Genomic DNA, 22,543 nt, shown 5'->3' with positions numbered 1-22,543 from the left:
GGGGGGGGGCCGAGGGAGAGACAAGATGGAGACGGACTCGGGTCGTAGTGCTAATAAAAGGCAGCGGTGCTCCTTGAGCGATCAGTCGGCCGGCAAGATTGAAATTTTGTTTCGACTCTTCCCCTTTGTTATTCTCTTTCTCGTGGTTGTTTCTTTGTTCTTTCGTCGGGCGATTCGCTTCTTCTTCCTCTAGGCTTCGTCGTCGCCTTTGCTTCCCCTGCTTCGGCTAATAAGGCGAGGATTGGCTAGCCCGGACAGAGGGCGATGATCGCGTCGACGTGGATCGACTGTTGATGATGGACGGCCGTACCCTTGGGTGATCGGCCCTCGAGCCCAATACGAACGAGATGCAGGAAACAGAGAGAGATAAGAAGGGGGACTTGCTGGACCGGGGCGAAGGTCAGCCGAAGCCTGTGGGCACGGGTCACAGCAAAGGGAAAAGACTGGCCGAAATTCGGTACGCAGCAGAGGAGATGAAATTTAATGGATGCGCGGCAGATTCTCTCGTACCACCAAAGGCGGTGATGTCAAGCAGTACTAGGTAAGTTGACAGGAACAACAAACAACCTCACCTTGGGAGAGCGCTGCAGTGCCTGCTACTGCTTCGGATCAAATGATACCTGCCCACTAGGTATCGCTACCTTGATTGCAAGGTGCTCGTCGAGGCCGGGGGTACATTATGCAACGGTCCCTCTGAGATGAAACCCCAAAAAAGCTTTTCGCATCGCCACGTCGCTACTTTCACCAGTACCCGTCCGCCGCGCTTCTTCTCCCGTCATATCTCGTTTCTCAGAATTTCCACCTGTGTCAAGCAATCCGTCCAAGACATGCTCTCGAGTCTCCCGGCACTGGTGCTTCTTCGATCCCCACAACTTTGCCTCTGGAATGTTCTTGGATGTATGACATCCAGCGCTGACCGCAGCTCTCGACTCGCCTACGGTAGGGATGGAGCAGAAAACCGGCGTCCGCTCAGATCAAATCGAGGCCGTGCCGTTTGCTCGGGCCCTTCGGAACCATTGCCTGCTGGCCTGATTCTCCACTCCTCTTCAATTTCTTCGTCGTCAGTCTTCCAACGACATCACTGCCAACTGCCAGTTCCGTTGCCCTCCCATTGAACCAAGGACATGATGCCTTGCCCACGTGGGTTGCGTCCGCCCTGGGCTCGACATCATCGCGAACCTGCAATTGGCACTGCTCCCGAGAGGCTCGGCTTCTTCACAAGACGGAGAAACTACTCCGTCTCTGTGCATGTCCTCATTTAAAGCGCATGAGACTCGGCTAGGCGCCAGAGAAGCTGCTAGCCCCATGCTCTATTTGACAGCGTCACAAATGAACGAGGTCAGCCAAGCGCCAGGATGGAGCCTTGGAGGCGTCGTCCTCCTTGCATGATGCCAGGGGCCCCGCCAGATGGGCTAGCAATCTCCGGCTTTGCCCCCCAGCGCGCGCTCGTGCAGGCTTGGTGCTCCGTCCTCTGCTCTGTCGATGGCCTCTTCTGCACGGAATGGCGGCTGACGCGCTCCTCAGCGGCAATTCTCTTCAAGGTCCATCCCAGCAAGGCACCGCTTTGACCCCCCTGCAGCTGCGCGCCGCCCTTCGTAAATTAAAAGTAGGGGAACGGTGGGGAACCAACCCAGGCGCCAATTAGCCCTCGTGCTTGCAGCCATGGACGACTCGCCTTAGACCTCATTGAGCAGAGCTGGGCCAGGCCCTTTTTCACTCTTGAATCTTGTGATGCGTGTCACGCAGATGGTGTGGTTGCAGTTGTACCATCGACTAAGGCACCGAAGGATCAGGGTAGACACGATCCGTAATGAAATGGATTGCTGGGAACTGTGATGGAGCATCTTACCCAAGGCAACGATGAACGGACTGAGGCGTCTGGGAGAACGGAATTCCTAGCAGGTCTGAAGTTCGCCTTGGCGTAGTTGTGATGTTAGATCTTCAGCCCAGGGTAGCCCACCAATTCCATATACTCCGTACGAGGCTCGCGACAGCCTAACGATCCAAGTAGCTCTATTGAGGAGGTGGTCTTCCAGCATCTTGCCTAGTACTAGGTAGGTAGTCTTGAATTGCTGCTACTTTCAAGTTGAACTAAATATTGCTGTTGGTGTACGCTATATTCATCTGATCTCGATGATATACTTCTATTTCTAGGCGGTAGATGGACTATATATAGAGATAGACTGGTCTTTCTTTCACCCTCTACCAGTAGATACTGGTATCAATAACCTTGGATATTACATACTCTACGGAGTTCGAAAGCGATGGAGGAGACAGTCTACCAACTTAATACATATCCGAAGAATTTCACGACATCGAGCCTTCGAGTATTAATATCCTCTCTCCCTCCGAGGTCTCCAGTGCAAGCATTGCCTCACGTGTGTTACTGAACTGTTGTTCCTTGCCTCCAGGCAGCTTGTAGGAAAACATTGGTCGCACACAGTTTTGAGCAGCAGCAGCAAGTACCGCCTACCTCTTGCGCATGCGTCTGTTACAACTGAAGTGCCACCTTCAATTCGAGGGATCTTGACCCCATCCTTCCTTCCTTTTTTTTTTTAAAGGTGGAGATGCATCTGAGGAAAAGATACTTTGCGCTTCGTGCCGCTAGACGAATCCCTGCAAGGCAGCTGCATCCTGGTCATGTGTTGCCCATCAAGTGCACGATCGCTGTCAGCCTCGCTTGAGCCTGAGGCTGAATCTATTCTACCACTTCTCTTGATCAAGGCCGAGAGAAGAGACGGTCAAAGACAGAGGAGTGACGCGGCAAGAACAACTTGACGGTACACACCGTACTTTGAACGATCGGAGAGCCCAAGCTGACCTGAACATACAAGGTTCCGTGTACTTGCCTGGTGTCTTGGTGCCTGTACCTTGCGTGACATCAAGCGCGCAATCTAGCCAAACTCTCGTCTCCATGTTCCTGAGTTTAGCAGATTCGACTGTCTGATTCAGGCCAGAGCCTCGGCTTTGCTGGCAGATAGTTTGCAGACAAACTATTCGGAAGCATGGCGCACGACGCCAGAGGGCGCCGCGAACGCCCGCGCCGCTCCACTGGGGGCTCTGAAGCTTACCTGGTGGGTGCGCCCCTTTCCATGGTTGTATGGCTTGAGTGAGATGAATGGCAACAGCTCACGAGACAAATGACTGTAGCCACGCCAACGACGACGGGCCGCGGACAGTGAGGCAGTGCGTGAAGGCCGCGATGACCTCGATTTCGAAGATTCGTGGGGGCCAGAGCCGCACCCCGAGGGGGAATACCTCAGCCGTCGTGACTATGCAGAAGAAATAGAGGCGGCCACAAGACGAATTGGGATTCGCAGACAAGCAGATGCAAGATCCTTTCCCACAGCCCATTACCGGCGACAGCGAAGCTCAGGCAGAGAACATTTGGGTGTTGAGCTCAACCGGGAGAGAAGCGAGAGAGTATTCATCACAGAATCTCCTACTGCTCTTCGTCATGCGGACGCTTCAAATAGCGAGGACGATGAGCGTGTTGGAAGACACAGAGTATTCGAAGACGGATTGCCTGGTGAAACGAATGATCAGGCCCCTGGTGCTGCCAGCGATGGAATATACTATGGGAGAACCAATGTCGAAGAGCATGACTATATCAGGCGTCGGCCTGTGAGTCCCATCTTCGAGGATATCGACACGTTTGACGAATTCCAGTTTACACTTCCAGTAGAGGAGCCGTCAAAGGATGCAGACTCGGACTTGGAAACTCCGACAACTGAGAGCGAATCCACGCAAAAAGTCGAGGGTTCGCTGTCCAATCTTCTGACTGCACCGGGGATCTACACTTCCACCTACTCCGGAACTGCGGAGCTCGGGGCTCAACACGAAGCTGATTTGGCAGTCCTTCATGATCTTCGGGGCCAAACGCAGCCTCTGTTCCGATGGCTGTAAGTCTTATTCAAGCCATGGGCCATCACTCTCGTTCTTGGCTGCTAACCTTGATACAGCCATATTCGCCAAGAGATAATGAACTTTGATGCGTTCTGGGTATAAAAGCCGGCAAACTCTCCGCCAGCGTCTCCAGGCTGACGTTCCTTACAGGTCCAAGTATCTCGCCATATCCGCTTTCGAGATGCCGAAAGGAGTGCTGTTGCCAACCTCCAAGCCGAGGTCAAGCGGCAATGCGCCAAGACTCGATACTCTCCCCAGGGCGCAAAGGTAGGCTACATGGAGCCGCGATGCATACAGATCCCGATTCATTCGTCGGACAAGAAAGCATCAGACGACTCTCATGTGGCCAATTGGATCTGCATCCCATACTTCCGCCTGCAACAATATGCCGAATCTCCTTCGGCTTCGAATACGGCGCTGTTCCCGGCACAGACTTTGCTTCAATCCCAATACTCTCGCAGTAGTCAGCAGAGAGATATGGATCAAGCGGTGTGCCAGCTTGGGCAAGTTCCGCGAGGTTACTGTTTCCATATCTCACAACTGTGGTGCCTGATCCTTGGCAATAGTAGGTATCCCGCACCAATGCCACTCCACCTCGCGCTTTTGCTAACACAGCGCCGGCGTCCTCGTCACTTGTGGTACAATGTCGCAATCAGACCTGCAAGGAACAACCGTGAAAGTGAACTCGGTGCCGTGTCAAACGGGCGGAATGAATAGAATTCTTGTCTCATATGGGGGAGCGTTGATGTGGTCTCTGCCAACGAATGAATGCCAGACGTGGTTTGTAAGTCAACTCAGGCTTCTAGAAACAGCTGAAATGGCTAACCTGGCCAGGCCTTTATTGCCCATTTCCATGCCTTTTGGCCGCGAAAGATTGAGTTTTGGCGTAAAGATCGCCTGATTACTGCCGAACATTGGGACAAGGTTCTTAAACTGACTAAAGGGCTAAAGGGCGATGTGAAGTTGAAGATGAAGCTGGCGTATGGCGCCCCGAGAGGCGGCTGGTTACTTGAAAACGGCTAATGAGATGACCAGGGATACACCGGACATGCCTCGAGTCTTGCTGAAATCAGAAATTGTGGGTTTCAAGGCATCTGAAAAGTGTCCTGAACGGTCGGCAGCTCCATCAGAATATCTGCACGTTTTCACGCTCCTATCGAAGAGTGCAGAATCGACGGGGGATGCTGTACTCCAGGAGCTTCAAGAACAACTGTCGGCGGCCGAAAAGTTCCTGACAGAGAAGACGTCGTACTCGGCACAAAGAGGATACAAACGATGTGAACTCATGACAAGAGATGGTGTGCACGAGCATCTCGAAAGACTCGCAGCTCGCGTCGACGAGAAGAAAAGTGATACAGCCCGCCGCTCGTATGATGATTGCCTCGCTGTCTTCAACATGGCCGACATGCTGTTTCAAACGTTCTTCCCTCTCACGTTCCACGGAAGTACAACAGGAAAGTATTGGGGCGCCCTGAGCAAGCTGATGAAGGTGAGGCTTTCTATAACGGTTCTCATTGTATGAAAGTAACAATGCCTGACTTGCACAGATACCCGAGCTCGACGGCGACAATGCTGTCAATGAAAGCCCGTCTTCCATATCGGAAGTCAAAAACGCTCTGTGGCAGTTGACTCAGGACATACCGTCGTTCCAGGACATCATGTCATTCTCGGAGAAAGAAGATCGGGCTGCCATGACATTGCCCCACGAGCTTGTGACTGCATGGCTACATATCGTGTTCGGCCTCATTTACAGCACCTATGCGCCCGACTGGTACAGCCATATCATGAAGGCCAGACAACTGATGAGAGACGGGATGCAGAAGATGATCCAGGGCATTTCCAGCCAGAATCTGCTGGAAAAGGCTGTCATGCTGCCGACTGAGATCATGTCGCTCATCACCCTCAATCTCTTACAGGACGACGCAGGGAAGTACGACGACATTTGCGACACGTATTCGCTCTACCTCAATCTCCTTGTATGTGTCTTTGCGTACCTGAGTAGGGTTGTCTTTTGAGCATGACGACAAGCTGACCATTCGTAGGACACGGATATCACGACGAAGCCATCCAATCGGACGTACCAGCATCGAATCGACCTCGTCAAGCAAGAAATGACCGCCATTAGACGAACCCTAGCGAAGCAACGAAGTATAATCGCGATGCTGAGGAATAAAACGAGTTACGTAGAGGGAAACTTTGTGGTGAGGTATGGTGAGGAAATGCCACCGCGCATGAGAACAGACTACGATGACGACGTGAGAATTGCCCCTGGGTATCGGCGTCGAGCTGCTGATGACAGGGCGTTTGGACACGGCGATTACGACCGGCACGGGGTTGGTGTCCAGTTCCTGAACGACCTGGAGGCGGCTTCCAAGCTCTCGCCGACAGACGGGGGAGGGTTTCGAGGCCTCTTTCTGGCTGACTGCGCAAAGTCGATTGAACAAAGAGAATACGAGTTCCGGCGAAACACAGAGTACGCCGAGGATCTCGAGCGGGAGATATCGTACAAGATGGAGTGGACCAAGGATAAGCAGGAGAACGCCATCTACGCGTTCACCCTGGTGACCATCATCTTTCTGCCGCTGAGCGCCATATCAAGCATCTTTGGCATGAACACCAACGACATCCGCAACATGGACTTTGACCAGTGGCTCTACTGGGCCGTGGCTCTGCCCGTCACCATCCTCATCATCATTGCGGGCCTGTGGTGGATGGACGAGCTCGGCAACGCAACGGAATGGCTCATTGGCAGACGCGGTCGTTCGCCGGAGTATGGGGGCTCGCTGCCTTCCGGAGCCGACGTGTCTAGGCCAATTGCGCCCATCACGGACTATGACTCGACGGGCCGTCCCAGCGAGGAGATGGCTGGTGCGTATCGTCGAGCTTACCTGCGCCCGACTATGCGGAGTTATAGCGGCCATGTGGAGCTTGCCTTGCCTGCTGTGCCGCGGCCGCGAAGGCGGAGGAGCTCTTACTACAAATACTGAGCTGGCCTGGATCGTCAACTCAGCATGTTGGCCAGCCACTACTTGAATATCACCCTCACAATTTACGTTCACCGAGACGCCATGAAAAGGAAAATAAGGTGCAAGGAACAAATAATTACATCAAGTTGCTCATATCGTAATCGTTATAGATGTCGAGTATATAACCCAATCGGCGGAAAAGAACATGTGTCGTTACAGCGTCATTATCGGTCTTACACCGAGACTCATCATAGAAAAACCGTCCATCGCACAGGCATATTTAACGCATTCGCCATGATACCCTCCCAACAACCTCTGCCGCAAAAGCAAAGAGGAAGAACAAGACGAGAAGAAGCCTATAATGGCAACGGTCCAGTAGCACTACTAGAACCGATACTCGCGATCCTTGATACGGATAAATTCCCTATCCTCCCGCTCCCGCTCCCTCTCCTCAATGTACCGCGGCGGCGACGGCGACTCACGCCTACGCCTGGGGCTGCGCGGGGCGTCGACGTAGCGATACGTCTTGTACTGCGGCTCCACGGGAACGGGCACGGGATACGGAATGTAGCGCTCCCTCTCGACGTAGACTTCCCGGTCGCGCGATTCCTCGACGTCGCGGTCACGAGAGCGGTCACGATCGCGGTCGCGGTCGCGGTCGTAGTCGTGATGGTAGCGGTCGAGGTCGTACTCGTCGCCGTCGTCGTCAATCTCGCGGCGGCGGTGGTGGCTCCGACTGCGACTGTGGTGGCTTCGAGCGCGGGAGTGGCTGCGGGAGTGGCTTGAGATGGAGGATGCGGAGGAGGGGCTCTCGGAGCGGTGGCGGCGCTCCGACGACTTTTTGGATTTGGACTTTGACTTCTTCTTCTTGTGTTTGGATTTGGATTTGGACTTTGACTTTTCGTCTTCGCTGACGGCGATGACTTCTATGATTTCCGGCTCGTGGGGGGGGGGGGGGGGGGGGGGGGGGTGAGGATGAGGCTGGTGGTGGTGGATAGGCGGAGGTGGATAATGATGATGCTGCGGCTCGTGGGGGAAGATGGGCGCAGGAGGAGGAGGAGGAGGCGGCGGATGATGATGATGATGCTCGTGAGGCTGGTGGTGATAGACGGGCGGCGGCGGGGGCATCGGCGCGGGGGGCAGGGTCGGCGGCGGAGGAGGTGGCAGGACGGTGACGGCGGGAGGGGGCCGGGGCACGGTGATGACCTCGACGGGGGGACGCGAGTGGGAGCGAGGCCGGGAGTGAGACCGGGATCGGGAGCTGGAGCGGGAGCGGGAGCGCGAGTCGGGGATGTAGCGGGTGACTTGGGTGCGGGTGGTGATGATGTCTGGGTCGGGGCGGCTGAGGTAGAGGCGCTTTTTGACGTCGTGGCGGCCTGGGAAGGGGAGAATGAGTTAGTCGTCTGTTGGTGATGGTTTCTTTGGTGTGTGTGGCCGTGATGATGTCTTGGAGGAGCTTTTGAATGAGGTGAGGGAGATGAAGACTTACCCATGGTGAATGTGAGTGACAGTTGACGTTGAAGGTGGAATAGAATAAGAGATGGAATCGATGTTTTGCGCGGGCGTATGAAGAAAGAAGGATGATGATGGAGAGACGAGAATGACGAGTCCACTCCAGTCCAGTCAGGAAAGATGTGCTTGTGCTAATGCAGGTCTTCGCTCCGAGCAGCTGAAGAGGGGCCGAGGCCAGATAAAAGGCACGCTATGTATGTATGCAAAGCGCCCGTGATGTTTGCCTCGTGAGCCACCAAGGTGTACTTGTACCTAGTATATATGGTCACAAGCAAGATGTGCAAAAAGTCAGACAACCCTGCCGATATGTAAAAGTAGCACAGCATGTATGAGGAGAATGAAGAGGAAAATATAGGCTCAATGAGGGAATATTGGGATTATGTAGTCGTACTGCTTTACCCCTGGACAGAACCCTTTCCCACCACCATCATCGCGGGCTGTTTCCAAGGCGCTCTAGAAACCTGGGAGGAGGGAACCAAGCCACCATGACGTCATGGGATAAAGCAAGGATTTCGGTCGCAAAATAGAGAAGAGAGAGAGAGAGCTCCTCGATTTGGGTATTCAACAACTCCATGTTGCTTTCTTAAGAGAGCCATCAGTTCAGGAAGGAGGAATGCGCTGCTACCCTCCGGTAGTATCGCTACATCGTTCGAGTGTTGCGTTATGCTTTCTTCTCCAGCACGTACATGACCCGATTCTCACTCTGTCTTGGAGAACTTGGGATGCCAAATGGCCAAGTTAGAGGTGCTCTGCAGCGACATCCCATATATAGCTCATCAGCACGATACCAAATGATAGCATGAACTTGGTAATATCATCTGAGGATTCAGAGTCAAGTTGGCATTGCATCAGGTCATTGCTTCAACATACATCGTAAGCTACAGCTGGTAGCGCTCATCAATGTACTTTCCAAGCCCATGTTACATTTCATCACACAATTTGTACTTGCGCAGACTTTCTCCGTCTTACCCAACAGGCCTTGCTTGGTATTCATTTCCTCGACTTCGTGGGACTTATGCGTCGGCCTCTGCCAGCGGAGGCTTTACCGTGTGCAAGAGTGCCGCTCATGGTTGGCGACGGTCTCTCTGGCTCTTCTCGAGCGTCATCTGCCCTAAACGAGCTAAAAGTGCCTGCATCGCTGCCTGTGCTTCCAACAGCACTTGCTGCTCTTGGCATCCCGTCATTGCTCAAGTCCTTGCTATCGGCCTTCTTCTTCTTCCTTCGAGACCGAGATGTTGTTGAAGCCTTGTCTTGTTCCCCGCTTTCATCAGCAACCCCCTCCTGGGCGTCTTTACCAGGACTGTTCCCTCTGCCTTTGCTAGGACTCTTTCCTGCGTCGTTATCGTTGTCTTTTCTTTCGCTAGGCTTCCCCAGCACACGATCAAACAGCGCCTTCAGCTCAGCCTCGGTTGGCAAGATAGACTCGGTTGCCGATGGGCCATGGCCAAGCGCTGCTCGGTACTCGACCTGGTCCGCCGCAATGGCCGCCGACCACCGCTTCCAGCCCGGCATGCACAGCATCTCCGGAAAGCACGGCTGTCGGAGTAAGGACGGCAGCAAGGCGTCCAAGATACCGGCAAGAGCCTGCCGAATTGGCTTCATGAGCTCAAACAGCGGTTCGGAATAAAGAATGTCGAGAGAGTTGACAAAGTAGGTCGCCATGGACTTGCTGGTCTTAAAGTCCATCTCCCTATAGATGAAGTAGGAGTTGAGGTATGTGGCGAGGTCTCTGGCCGTCTCCTCCAGAATGCCGAGGATGCGCGATGCCATTGTCGGAATCTGGAAGTTGACTGCCGCGCAATAAGCAAGCACGCACCGTGGGATGTGTATAAAGTTGAGCGGCTGGCAGATGCTTCTCTCGCAAATGTCGAGATCTATCAGCCATCGTCAGGTTAGCTGCTGCCATTCTTCCTTTTGAGTATAAGAGAGTCAAAGAGTGGCACATACTCTTGGTATACATGAAGAAAAGGCAAGGCTGTACCGCTCCCACGGCGTGAGGCAAGTGCATCTCGATTGGCGATCCATCCTGTAATGGGCCGTTTAGCATGTATGCTTCCATATTGTCCCCCGGTTTGGTGCTTGTGAGCGCTTGAAAGGTTGTCTGTCTTACCTGGTTTGGCGGAGGAAGCTTGTCTCGGAACCAGCCTGAATGTCGCATTAGTATGTCGCGATGCAGCTGGAACACGCTTCTTTCCACGTATAAGTAGACGTTGGAGCCAAAAGGATGTCTCCAGAGGCTATAGACGATCAATCAGTTCATAGACCTTGTGATGAGCTCGAGTTGACCGGTGGCGATGGTGGATGCTCACATGTTGGCAGCTTGGTCTGCGGCTTCTTCCAGAATCAACCTCGTCGGCGTGCTGAGTCGAGAAACGGCAGATCTCGTCTCGTCAGAGTGTGTTTCGTTGGTCGAGCAACTGGACTTGGAAACGTTGCATGAGGGAGATGGCTCCCTCGGCGCCTCCTCGCTGGGTGAAGCGTCATCGGCCGCACTGTCGCCTGTCTTGAGCTCTGGAAATTCCTCCTTCGCCAGCGGATGTTGCAGCGGCTTGGAACACTGTGAGCCATCTGGCACTGCCGGAGCTGCTGAGCGCCGGTGCCATGGATTTTGCTTGGGGGGAGATGCCGGCCTCAGGCTTGGCCCTGCCTCTTCCTTGGGCTTCCACGCGGGCTTTGACAGCTTCTGGCTCCGGCCATCGAGCGACGTTGGCTTCGTCTTGGCCATTTCCGGGCACGAGCTATTAGATTGTTAAGAATGGAAGGTTTATGGCGGCTGGCTAACGCTTGGCCATCGCAACAGAGTTGCAGGGCGGTTGTTGCGGCTTCAGGAACAGCGAGAATGGCGGGTGAATCTCTTCCTTTCCCTTTGCCGTTTGTGTTTGTGTTTGTTTCTTCTAGGCATCTGCTTACTTTCGAACAAGGCCATTTTTGACAATGGCCAGCACTGCCAGCTGCAGCAGGACGACTGTGCAAAACAGCGGCAGTGTCAACAGGTGGCGGCCGACAGACAGCACCGGCAGCCACGAGAACGTGGATTCGATGATGAACTGCTGCTGGCTCTTCTGGCCCAGGACGGGGTGGGCGATGGTCGAGACGCTGTCACGGATCTCTGCAGCAGACGCCATGTTGGAGCGGATTGGGCTCGATCATGTCGAGCGGACGATTCACCGGTCTGCCGGCGCGGAACGGAAGTGAAATGGGACACTTATTGTACGAGTATGTGCTTCGAGACCTCGCCTGTTTGCGTGCTATTAGGCTATTGGCGGTTTATTATCCATATTGCCAAGTCTGAGTCTTCGGGGCAATTCAGTCGGGGAATTGTCGTCTCGAAAGCAGACCTGATGCTGCCGCAAATAGCCTGAGAGAGAAGCGCCCTCTATTAATCCGTGGTGCCTGGCAGGGGAATGGAGGTGTTAAAGGTGAGGTGGGTATTGGATGGCTTGAAGGCTAAGGTGGTGGAGGTTGTGCGTATATGGCGGCAACTGGCGATTGACCGCCTACAGCTCTTTCCGTCTTCGTATATCAGATTATTCATCCAGACAGCAAGAAAATCCAACAAGGAGAAAAATAAATAGAATAATTGCAATATTCAACGAATATATAAAGTTGTAGCAGTCAAGATGAATGAAATCGGCACTTCTACCAGCCCAAGCGCGACTTGACCCCAATAGGCTTAGCCCCCCTCTCCCCTGGCCTGGAGCTCGGCTTAGCAATTGAACCCGCCATGATGGCAGGCTTCCGCCCTGTTGCACAATCCTCGCCAACCTCAACAAGCCAGCGCCAAATCTCGCCCAGCGTCGTCCCAATCACGATTCAGCCTCTCCATCACAGACACGCGCAAAAATGGCCGACTCGCTAGTACACGTCACCTCCAAGCAGCAGTTTGACGATCTGCTCAGCAGCTCCCGCATCGTCGTCGCCGACTGTGAGCCTCCCCCGCCATGACAAGCACAGCAACCCCGCCATGATCTCCATCTACCTACTAGATATCGCATCTCACACACGCACATGTCACTCCTGCGAGATGCATCTCGCATTCTGCCAGACATCACCTTGCATTATCGCTTGCTAACTCAAGTCTCCATCTGCCAGTTTACGCCGACTGGTGCGCGCCCTGCAAGCAAATCGCGCCGCTCTATTCCAGCCTCGCCGAGCAGATCTCGCGGCCCGGCCTCCTCACATTCGTCAAGATCGACAACGACAAGAACCAGGACCTGGCACAAGAATACGGCGTCTCAGTCCTCCCCACGTTCCTCCTCTTCCGAAACGGCAAGGTCATCCAAAAGGTGCAGGGCGCAAACCCCACCGAGCTCAAGACCGTCATCGAGAAGCTGGCGTCGGAGCTGGAGTCGCTGGCGGAAGGTTCAGGGAGCGGGAGCGGCCCTGCTTGGAAGGGCGCCGAGATTCCCAGAGGATACAGCGATGTCACAAGCGAGATTGAGATTCGGGGCTGCGAGCTGCTGAACGCGGACGACGACGCGGGCCCGGTCAGGGTTCTGTTTGAGAGCTCCAAGCCAAGTGCTCTGAATCAGGGTGCTGCACCTGCTGCCAAGGACTGGGTGCAAAGCGGAGCCGACGACCAGCTTCTCCTCTTTATCCCCTTCCAGTCAACCATCAAGCTCCATACGCTACAGGTTGGTCACTCTGAAAGTGCCGGTAACTGCGACATTTGGCTAACTGCGAGACTAGATCACGTCCTTTCCCCCTGAAGGCAATACCGATGTTTCACGGCCTGGAGTCATCCGTCTCTTCATCAACCGCACATCCAACATGGACTTTGGAGAGGCCGAAGACGCAGAGCCGACGCAAGAGATCACACTGGGGCCCGAGGACTGGAACTCGGAGGGCACGGCAAGCATCGGCCTGCGGTTCGTCAAGTTCCAAAAGACAACCACCCTCACCATCTTTGTACAGCGGGGCGACGGCGAAGCGGATGCCGTGCGCATCGATCGCATCAAGCTCATTGGAGAGGCTGGTACAAAGAGGGACATGGGCAAGCTTCAGAAGATGGAGGACGACGAGTGAAGGCGGCTTTGTCCGCTTCTTCTGTCTTTGGGAGTTTTGAAGAGATTTTTAGTGTTTCAGGGGTAGGAGCACGCATTCCGGAGTTTAGGACGCGATAAAACAAAATTGTTCATTTACATGTGGCGGGTCAACGTTTGATGACGCTGTTCGCCTTGGCCAGCTCAAGTAGTCCATCTCGACTATAATCATATATATACACAGCTATAACAGTAAAGAAAAGCTAAAATAGATACATCCATCCATCTATCTATCTATCTATCTCTATTACCTTATATATATTCATTATCTACTATATCTGCTTTTAGGATATGTATAAGCAAGGATTTAATATAGAAATAAGGATTCCAGCCTTCCTTAAGGCTTATAAGCGGGATGGCTGCCCTAGGAGAATCCCCATCCCCTACCAGATGGTGCAGACGCTCCATGTTGAATCCAGGGACATGGATAGGAAAGATATTAACGCGGGTATAATAATCCACCTTAAGCAGCTTGCCTTCTAATTCAGGCCTCAGACGTGTTCCCTCAATAACCTCTCTAACGCGTTCATCATCGACAGAGGGAGGAGCGTTCAACTTCAGGAATGCTCAGTCCTGGTTCGCTGCCTGTCGTACCCCATGGGAATGGGTGCGTGAGTGTTCAGCCAGACCCATCCAGAACGTCCACCGGAGCCAATGGTGGAAATAGATTAGCATCTCTGCTAAGGTGACCTCGGACACTTCATCCCTGTCGGCCTTGCTATCCTCTGATGCTGTCTTGGTCCTGGTTCCCAGGGATCGCATACAAGAATCCCAAAGACGATGACCGTTTGCGTGCTATCACCGCGTTTTAAGAGAGGAACTTGCGGCCGTCTATTTACTCCAGATAGATAGCACTTAAAAATGACATGGAATCATCCTTTAGGCATATTCGCTAAATGTCAATAAGCAGATGTTTCGCACTGTTTGCTCAGAAACGCGGAGTAAGCTTTGTTTATGCATGATGACACGCTCACCTTCTTCTGCGATTGCAAGCCGGCCATTTCGAAAGCTCATCACTATATCTTTTCCAACGGTAAAAACAGGACAAAGTCACAAAATGTCAAAATATCTGCGGCAGTACTGTCCTGGCGCGCCTACAAAGACTGAGAAAGATTTGCCCGACTTACATGGTCGAGTATGTCCACATCCGCCCCTCTCACACGCTTTAGACGAGATGTCTCTTGTCCATCGTCACTTACACGACAAAACAGGTCTTCGTCGTAACAGGCGGTACCGGCGGCATCGGCCTCGCGGTGGCAACAGCCCTCTTCCACGCCAACGCCTCCCGCATCTACATCCTCGGACGATCTGACTCCGCCGGCAAAGACGCCATCGACACCATCACCAAGTCTGATCCCCCAGGCGACATGAAACATCGCACCGCAGACGGCGAGGGAGTTGTCAAGTTCCTTTACCTGGATCTGTCTGATCTACAGACCATCAAACCCACAGCAGAGGCATTCCTCTCGGCAGAGACTCGTCTAGACGTAATCTGGCACAACGCGGGCGTCATGGCTCCTCCGGAGGGCAGCGTCAGTAAACAAGGGCACGAGCTGAGCTTTGCGACAAACGTCCTGGGACCGTTCCTTCTGCAGCAATTTTTGACGCCGGTTCTTCTTAAGACGGCGAATGACACGGCGGTTCCTAGGGGCTCTGTGCGTACCTGCTGGGCGGCGTCCGTCGAGTTTCCGGACCCCCCTGGTGAAGATGGCGTTCTCTGGGATGATTGGGAGTTGGAATCGCCCGAGTTCTCGGGCCTTAATGGGCGCGTTCAGCGGTATGTCCAGAGTAAATGGGCAAACGCCATACTCGCCTCCGAAATGGCAAAGAGACACCCGCAGCTCGTGAGCGTGTCGTTTAATCCAGGCGCCATAAAGACAGACCTCACTCGCCATGCTCCCGGCATCTTGAAGAAGGTTCAGGGGCTCTTGTCGTATCCTGTTCGATTCGGGGCATTGACTGAGTTGCAGGCGGGTTTTGGGAGTCAAGTGGCTGAGCATAACGGGTGTTATTTGATCCCTTGGGGCAAGATTGGGAAGATGATACCGAAAGTCGCAGAGGGCATTGAGAAGAGAGGATCGGGGGAGAGGCTGTGGAATTTGTGTGATGGTTTGGTTCAGGAGTTTTACTGAGGTTTGGAACTGTAAGGAATAGATACTCGCGATAATGGCAACTATCTGTTATCAGTCTTAATAAAATAAGCTTCTGCTATTTATTTAATTTACTAATATATAGAGAATAGAAATCTAGCCCTCTTAGCTAATAGCAAGATATATACTAGATAGGCAGACTTATAAGTATATAATAATATCTAGTAAATAAATAATAATAATAGCAGAGGGTATAAGATACTAGAAGATATAGTAGTAGTAGGAGGAAGTAGAAATACCTCGCTTTATACTAACTTACCTTATAAAGAGTTACTCCTAGTACCTAGAGTATTCAAGAGCCGCTCTAAGGATATCATGGCCTCCTTTAATTTACAATATACCAGGCGAACTAGGGTAAAGAAGAGACTGGGCTCTAGTTATAATAAGTTGAAAATAAAAACAAGAGTATTTCTCTGCCTTCCCAGGGCTTGTCGTCTTTGCTTTCTTTGCTTTCTTTTGTTTGCCATCATCTGCTAGTCCGTCTTCCTTTTCAGCCTTTGTTTCTCTTCTGGGCAGAATATGTGGTATACGCTTCCACCTATCTCGTGGGCGAGGCGATCACATCCAACCGTAGGTGCACGAACAGGTACATGTGGTTGAGAGTCACAAGCAAGCCAGACGGTCCACGAGTACCTAGCTAAATTGGTGGTTCAGAAAAGAGGAAACTAACTACGTGCCGGAGACGAAAGGCATGTGTCGGCCCATGGCCCATGAGGCGCCAGGATACGTTTCACGGTCGTGCCTTGGCCAAGCTTCTAACCACAGAGTAAGAGGAGGGCGGAGAGCCCGAGTATGTGTGTGCTCACGAGTCCAACGCCATGGGGGTCTCTGAAGGCTACCTAGTATCGGTGCCGACGCTGTCAGAAGCGCCCTACTTGGATGAGCTTCTTGGCCGCCGCATAACACATCTTGAGTGCTTCGTGGTGCCATTGTTGGCTGTTGCCAGGCTATTCAGAGGGAAGCCCGGCGGTTCTCTCCCCCGCAAGCCCCGTGTCGACAGACCGGATGACCACATGCCCCCTGTAGCCGAAGAGGCACTTGTCTTGGCCGACTGTGTTGTGCTGGGCAGCTAGTATAACGGACAACAAGTTGCGAGCATCATTTTCAGCTTCCGTTATACAGTGATTTTGAGTGAGCGCATTTTCTCACCGACGGCACCATCAGGAGCGAAGACATGTCTTGAGAGCTTGGCCGAGCATGAGGTCTCTAAGGTATTGAAAAGGAAAATGAGCATTGCAGAGTCTGGATTTTGGGGCACAATGCCAGCCACCCTTCTCTATATACCATTTTGGTACGGACTTCCTCATTCACTTATTTCACTTATACTAGTACTCATTCTTTGGTTCATCGCTCTAGATGCTGAGTGATTATCACTGTTCTGTTTTGTTCTCTCTTTGGTCACTCTGGGTCTGCTTGAGCAAGCGATGATGTCATCATCGTCCGCACCTCAAAAAAAAGAGGCAACTCTCTCGTTGACACTCGTATGGAAACCTAACACAACTCCACTGTCCTTCTCTCTCCAGCCGCTTCTTTCACTTATCATACAATTCATTCAGCAACAAATTCAGAGCGTTAAGTTTGTCATCACCGGTAAGTGAACTTATACGGACCTCGGAGGTACGGCAATTGAAGCGCCAGCTCAATCCCCTCACTTACCCTGGATTCGTCTCATTTTCCACTCCTGACGAACAAAACACCATACGGTAGAGAAGGGAACCGCACATTGACAACATTTTTACAGCTTCATTATTGGACTTTGCAAAATTTCAATCATCTCTGATAATGTCTGCCGACAGAGAAGCTCCCAGCATGTCTGCCACAACGAAGAACGTGCTGGGCAAAGTCAGGCGGATGATCCCGCCCATGCTTGACACGTTTCATAAGGGTATGCTCCTGCCAGGCAGTCTCGCCGTTTCCCCATATGATGGAAAAGACTTTAATCGTGGAGCTGAATTGACTGACGCAACTCATCTTCATGAACATATAGGTCAGCTCGGCCGGGTTGCTGTCATCGGTGGCAGCGAGGACTACACAGGAGCGCCGTATTTCTCGGCCATGGCCAGTGCAAGATTGGGATGCGACATGGTGAGGCTAGACGATTCCTTTGCTCCAGCATTCTCAGCTTCAATGAAGACTGCTCTTCAAGGATGTAATGATGATACTGACACGACGCCGTTCCAGTCACACGTTATTTGCACTCCCGCAGCTGCCGCAGTCATCAAGACGTATTCACCCAATCTCATGGTACACCCACTCATGCGCCAGTCGCCTCCTCAGAAACAATCATCAGCGGAGAACAAGAAGGACTTGGATTCGGATCCCGACCGCGTGGCTAGCAGGATCATCGACATGTTGGGAAGGCTACATGTCCTAGTCGTAGGTCCTGGGCTGGGCCGTGATCCCCTCATGCAAGCAACCGTGAGCCGCGTCATCAGGGCCGCCAGAGACTCCGAAATGCCCATGGTTCTCGATGCCGACGCTCTGCAGATTGTCCAGAACGATCCGGATGTGGTAAGAGGATACAAGTACGCGGTTCTGACCCCCAACGTGGTCGAGTTCAAGCGGCTGTGCGACGCGCTCAAAATCGACGTCGGCCAGCAGACCGGCGAGACGGGCAAGGTAGAAACGCTGGCCAAGGAACTGGGCGGCGTGACAATCATCCAAAAGGGCTACAAGGACTTCATCTCCAACGGCAAAGTCACCCTGGTGAGCGACCTCGAGGGAGGGAAGAAGCGGAGCGGCGGACAGGGCGACACCTTGACGGGAACGGTGGCGACCTTTTTGGGCTGGCGCAAGGCTTATCTGGATGGCTTGTGGAAAGATCGCGAGCAGCCTGCTCTTGATGCCGACGAGATGATGGGCTTGGCTGCGTTTGGAGGAAGTTCAGTGACGAGGGTGAGTTTGCCCCCATCTAGACTGGGTCAAGATATGGAGATATCAAGAGGGCAGTTTTCTGACGTTGACTAACATTTGGGATGTCAATATTCAGGAATGCTCACGGCTGGCCTTTCTCAAGAAGGGACGGAGTCTTCAGGCGAGCGATTTGACGGACGAAGTTCATTCCGCTTTCATGGCGCTCTTTGGCGAGGTTGATGAAGAAGCAGATGCGGCAAAGCTCTAAGTTACAATGCCACGGATGCTATCTCCTGTGGCTAACAGCCAAATAGCCACTCCCCTTTCAATATTAGGTATCTATCCATAGAGAAAACCACAGGCCCCAGGCGTGTCTACAGCTCAAATTCACCCATCGTGCGCCGGCGATTTCTTTCCACTCCTTCATCGATCGTGCTGGCGCAGGGCGTCTATTACATCATAATGTCCTATTCTCCCTGGCAGTGTCTTCTGCCTTTATAGCCAGCCTGACCTCTTAAGGTGTTCACTCATAGATTGGATGTTGCCAATTAGGGACAGCGGGTCGTATATATAGAGAAGACAGGAGGTCTATAATAAGGGACCTCACGGATAAAAAGGAAGAAACCCCCGACTTTAAGGTATCTCCTAAACACTATTATCTATAAAGCTTTATATTAACAAGCCCTCTTAAGGAGTTTAATTATAATACTAACTAATAAAAATAATACTTTATCTTCTAGCTTCTCTATCTCTCTCTACTTATTAGATAATATTTTAGATATTTTTATTAGCTAGCTTTATTAATAAATAACTTTATTACTATTATTACTACTACTGCCTCTACTATAATTACTACCTCTACTATTACTACTCCCTCTACTATCGCTATTACCTTTATTTAACTAAGTAGCTAGGGAGTAGTTCTATAAAGCTTTGTCATAAAGGCCATCATATCCTGTCAACTCTTCATTTGCTTCCTCTAGGATTCTGGGTTTTCTCAGGGCTGTTGCTTTCTATAACAGTGGGAGTGGTTCCTCTAGTTCAGGGGCGGGTGGCAGTTTCACACCTAAGGGTGTCAGTCTTCCATACCCTAGTACTTATCCAATACGGTCTCGTACGGGTACACCTTCTTGAGATATTTGCCAGGTACTATAAAACATGACACACCTCTGGCCGTATAGGGAGGTACATACACAGCAATCACACATTACCTACCTCCCGTTACTTGAATCACTTGGCAGATGTCTTTCTCGTCTAAATTAACAGAACAAAGGGAATTAAGGACATCCATTGAGTAATGTGCTCGTATTTTACATGTGGTGGAATGACTGGCGCGTCTCCCTTTTATAAGCCATAGCTTTCTCTTTCGGCGCAGCCATCGCGTTTCATCCTCCTTCTTCCAGTTCTAGAGAACGACCAACAATAGAGTGGTATAGACAGTAGCACCCCCCAACAGTGGCCTTTTTCTATTTCGCTTGTTGAGCGCTTCAGCTTATTAACCGCTTAGCTGAGGAAGCTCTTGACGAAGCTGACAGTGACGTCCTTGAGTCTGGCCTCGAGGTCCTTGCTCAGGGCACCCTCCTTGTCGATGGTGGCCAGCAGGTCGGCCTCGTTGGTCTTGAGGTGGGCAAGGAAATCGGCCTCCCACTTGAGGATCTGGTTGACAGGGATGTTGTCAAGGTGACCGTTGACACCAGCATAGATGAGGGGAACCATCTCGTTGACGGCCATGGGAGAGTACTGCCTCTGCTTCAGGAGCTCGGTCAACTGTAATCACGGTGTGTCAGCTACCTTGAGTACCTTTCAACTGCTAAGGGGCCAGAAGGAACGAGATTGGAGCAGAATGCACAGGGATAACTTACACGCTCACCACGGGACAGAGTCTGCTTGGTAGAAGCATCAAGATCGGAACCGAACTGGGCGAAAGCGGCGACCTCACGGTACTGGGCCAAGAAGAGCTTCAGGGAACCAGCGACCTGCTTCATGGCCTTGAGCTGAGCAGCAGAGCCGACACGAGAGACGGACAGACCGACGTTGATGGCAGGTCGGATACCCTTGTAGAACAGCTCAGACTCCAGGAAGATCTGACCGTCGGTGATGGAAATGACGTTGGTGGGAATGTAGGCAGACACGTCACCACCCTGGGTCTCAATGATGGGCAGAGCAGTCAGGGAACCACCGCCGTGCTTGTCGTTGAGCTTGGCAGCACGCTCCAGCAGACGCGAGTGCAGGTAGAAGACGTCACCGGGGTAAGCCTCACGTCCAGGGGGACGACGAAGCAGCAGGGACATCTGACGGTAGGCAACGGCCTGCTTCGAAAGATCGTCGTAGATGATCAGGGCGTGTTTTGAAGCGTCTCGAAAGTACTCCCCAATGGCCGTCTGAGGTGATGTCAGTCAATCTAACGATACACACAGCCTTATACTCGTAGAGCATAGCGATTAGAGGGACATAAGAAGAGACTTACTCCCGTGAACGGAGCGATGTACTGCAGAGGAGCAGCCTCGGAGGCCGTGGCACAAACGATGCACGAGTACTTCATCGCATCATTCTCCTCGAGAGTCTTGACGAGCTGAGCGACGGTGGATCGCTTCTGGCCAACGGCGACGTAGACACAGTACAGCTTCTTGGTCTCGTCGTTGGAGTCGTTCCATCGCTTCTGGTTGAGGATGGTGTCGAGAGCGACGGCAGTCTTTCCAGTCTGACGGTCACCGATGATCAACTCACGCTGACCACGGCCGATGGGAACCATGGCGTCGACGGACTTGAGACCGGTCTGCACGGGCTGGTTGACGGACTTGCGGGGCAGGATACCAGGGGCCTTGAGCTGAGCACGGCGTCTCTCCTTGGTGTTAAGAGGACCCTTGCCGTCAATGGGGTTACCCAGAGCATCGACGACACGGCCGAGCAGCTCAGGGCCGACAGGGACGTCGACCTTGGCAGGGAGTTAGCATCACTGGTATTAGACAATAAGATGACAGCGTATTTTGGTATCACTCACGATCTGACCAGTACGCTTGACGGTCTCGCCTTCCTTGACCAGACGGTCGGAACCGAACAGCACGACACCGACCTGGCCGGCCTCGAGGTTCATGCACATGCCCTTGACGCCGGAAGCGAACCTGGATGACGTTAGATGCAAGGCTTCCCAATGGGAATAGAGGAACATTGACATACTCGACAAGCTCCTCGGCCTGGACATTGGCCATGCCGTGGACACGGGCGATACCATCACTATACACGCTCATGGTTAGAAAAGACGCTTCGGCCGTAGATATCATCGAACAACTGAGAACATGTAAAGAAACTGCATGTTTCTAGACATTGCCCCATTGCATGCATCCCGAGGCTGACAAGGATTGCATGCGGCGTTGCGGCTTCAAAAGCAAAGGTGGCCCTCCACATACCCAACGGACAGGACACGGCCAGTCTCAGCAAGGTTGGTCTCCTCCTGAACACCACGGATTCGCTGCTCGAGAATGGAAGAAACCTCGGTGGGAGAGGCCTTGGCGTCGGCAGCGTAGGTTCGGACGGCGTTGATGGCGACCGGTGCGGCATTTCGAGCCTACGTGGGTGTTGAGAAAAAAGCCATGTTAGCCGCAAGGCCAGTAAAAGCCGAATGGAGCACCGCCCGCGGACGAGGCTGGGAAAAAGCTCAAAAAGTTTGCTCTGCGCCGCTGGCAGCTCGATGCAAAGCTCAATTGAGCTCAAGAAAACCGAGACGTAGACGGCCGCGCATGGCTGTCGTGACCCCCCCACGACATCCATGTGTCGGGATTCGATTTTTTCGCCTTGCTTCCCCAGCGGTCGTTTTCGGGCGTGCGGGAAAGACACTCACCACGGAGACTCGGCCAGCAGCGACGGCGCCAACAGCGCGAGAGGACTGTCGGAGGGCGTTGCGGAACATCTTGAGGGCGAGATATGGAGGCCTCAGCAACGAGGAGAGCAATTGCAGCGGGCGTGCAATTGGGGGGTGGAGGAGTTGAGAGGAGTTTGTTGATGCTTGCTGCCTTTTGCAGGAAGAGCAAAATGGAGATTTTCGGGAGGAGGGCGGATGGAGAGAGCAGAGTCTGTGAGCACCAAGGGTGGGGACTCGGGTTGGCTCGCGGGCCAA

The 22,543-nt window shown here is 52.8% G+C and overlaps 8 protein-coding genes across 8 annotated transcripts; 5 read left to right on the top strand and 3 right to left on the bottom strand.

The window, feature by feature from the left end:
• Positions 1–3,005: 3,005 nt before the first annotated feature.
• Positions 3,006–6,893, top strand: CCMA1212_009793 (uncharacterized protein; the record flags this gene model as incomplete). Its single annotated transcript, XM_073706863.1, has 9 exons — positions 3,006–3,098; positions 3,151–3,902; positions 3,963–4,002; positions 4,057–4,475; positions 4,522–4,690; positions 4,741–4,886; positions 4,942–5,395; positions 5,454–5,882; positions 5,949–6,893. The coding sequence occupies 9 exons, from the start codon at positions 3,006–3,008 to the stop codon at positions 6,891–6,893; spliced, it is 3,447 nt and encodes a 1,148-aa protein (XP_073554639.1).
• A 363-nt stretch (positions 6,894–7,256) lies between these two features.
• Positions 7,257–8,365, bottom strand: CCMA1212_009792 (uncharacterized protein; the record flags this gene model as incomplete). The annotated part of the gene is made up of 3 exons (XM_073706862.1): positions 7,257–7,811; positions 7,983–8,248; positions 8,362–8,365. 3 exons carry the CDS (start codon positions 8,363–8,365, stop codon positions 7,257–7,259), a joined length of 825 nt encoding a protein of 274 aa, XP_073554640.1.
• Positions 8,366–9,374: 1,009 nt separating this feature from the next.
• Positions 9,375–11,509, bottom strand: CCMA1212_009791 (uncharacterized protein; the record flags this gene model as incomplete). Its single annotated transcript, XM_073706861.1, has 5 exons — positions 9,375–10,258; positions 10,332–10,410; positions 10,495–10,621; positions 10,694–11,122; positions 11,295–11,509. The coding sequence occupies 5 exons, from the start codon at positions 11,507–11,509 to the stop codon at positions 9,375–9,377; spliced, it is 1,734 nt and encodes a 577-aa protein (XP_073554641.1).
• Positions 11,510–11,788: 279 nt separating this feature from the next.
• Positions 11,789–13,409, top strand: CCMA1212_009790 (Thioredoxin-like protein; the record flags this gene model as incomplete). Its single annotated transcript, XM_073706860.1, has 4 exons — positions 11,789–11,794; positions 12,216–12,309; positions 12,477–13,018; positions 13,074–13,409. The coding sequence occupies 4 exons, from the start codon at positions 11,789–11,791 to the stop codon at positions 13,407–13,409; spliced, it is 978 nt and encodes a 325-aa protein (XP_073554642.1).
• A 1,074-nt stretch (positions 13,410–14,483) lies between these two features.
• On the top strand, positions 14,484–15,558 carry CCMA1212_009789 (uncharacterized protein; the record flags this gene model as incomplete). Its single annotated transcript, XM_073706859.1, has 2 exons — positions 14,484–14,561; positions 14,638–15,558. The coding sequence occupies 2 exons, from the start codon at positions 14,484–14,486 to the stop codon at positions 15,556–15,558; spliced, it is 999 nt and encodes a 332-aa protein (XP_073554721.1).
• An 836-nt stretch (positions 15,559–16,394) lies between these two features.
• Positions 16,395–16,649, top strand: CCMA1212_009788 (uncharacterized protein; the record flags this gene model as incomplete). The annotated part of the gene is made up of 1 exon (XM_073706858.1): positions 16,395–16,649. One exon carries the CDS (start codon positions 16,395–16,397, stop codon positions 16,647–16,649), a length of 255 nt encoding a protein of 84 aa, XP_073554720.1.
• Positions 16,650–17,358: 709 nt separating this feature from the next.
• On the top strand, positions 17,359–18,697 carry CCMA1212_009787 (ATP-dependent; the record flags this gene model as incomplete). Its single annotated transcript, XM_073706857.1, has 2 exons — positions 17,359–18,471; positions 18,566–18,697. The coding sequence occupies 2 exons, from the start codon at positions 17,359–17,361 to the stop codon at positions 18,695–18,697; spliced, it is 1,245 nt and encodes a 414-aa protein (XP_073554729.1).
• A 1,235-nt stretch (positions 18,698–19,932) lies between these two features.
• Positions 19,933–22,358, bottom strand: CCMA1212_009786 (uncharacterized protein; the record flags this gene model as incomplete). The annotated part of the gene is made up of 7 exons (XM_073706856.1): positions 22,268–22,358; positions 21,837–21,994; positions 21,607–21,663; positions 21,431–21,551; positions 20,897–21,364; positions 20,292–20,810; positions 19,933–20,196 (listed from the first exon to the last, which is right to left on the bottom strand). The coding sequence occupies exons 1-7, from the start codon at positions 22,334–22,336 to the stop codon at positions 19,933–19,935; spliced, it is 1,656 nt and encodes a 551-aa protein (XP_073554728.1). The 5' UTR covers positions 22,337–22,358.
• Positions 22,359–22,543: the final 185 nt, after the last annotated feature.

This window comes from Trichoderma ghanense, assembly GCF_004382785.1.
Source record: "Trichoderma ghanense strain CCMA-1212 chromosome Unknown scaffold_18, whole genome shotgun sequence".
NCBI classification, from domain to species: Eukaryota; Fungi; Ascomycota; class Sordariomycetes; order Hypocreales; family Hypocreaceae; genus Trichoderma; species Trichoderma ghanense.
This window is presented reverse-complemented; position numbering and strand designations above follow the sequence as displayed.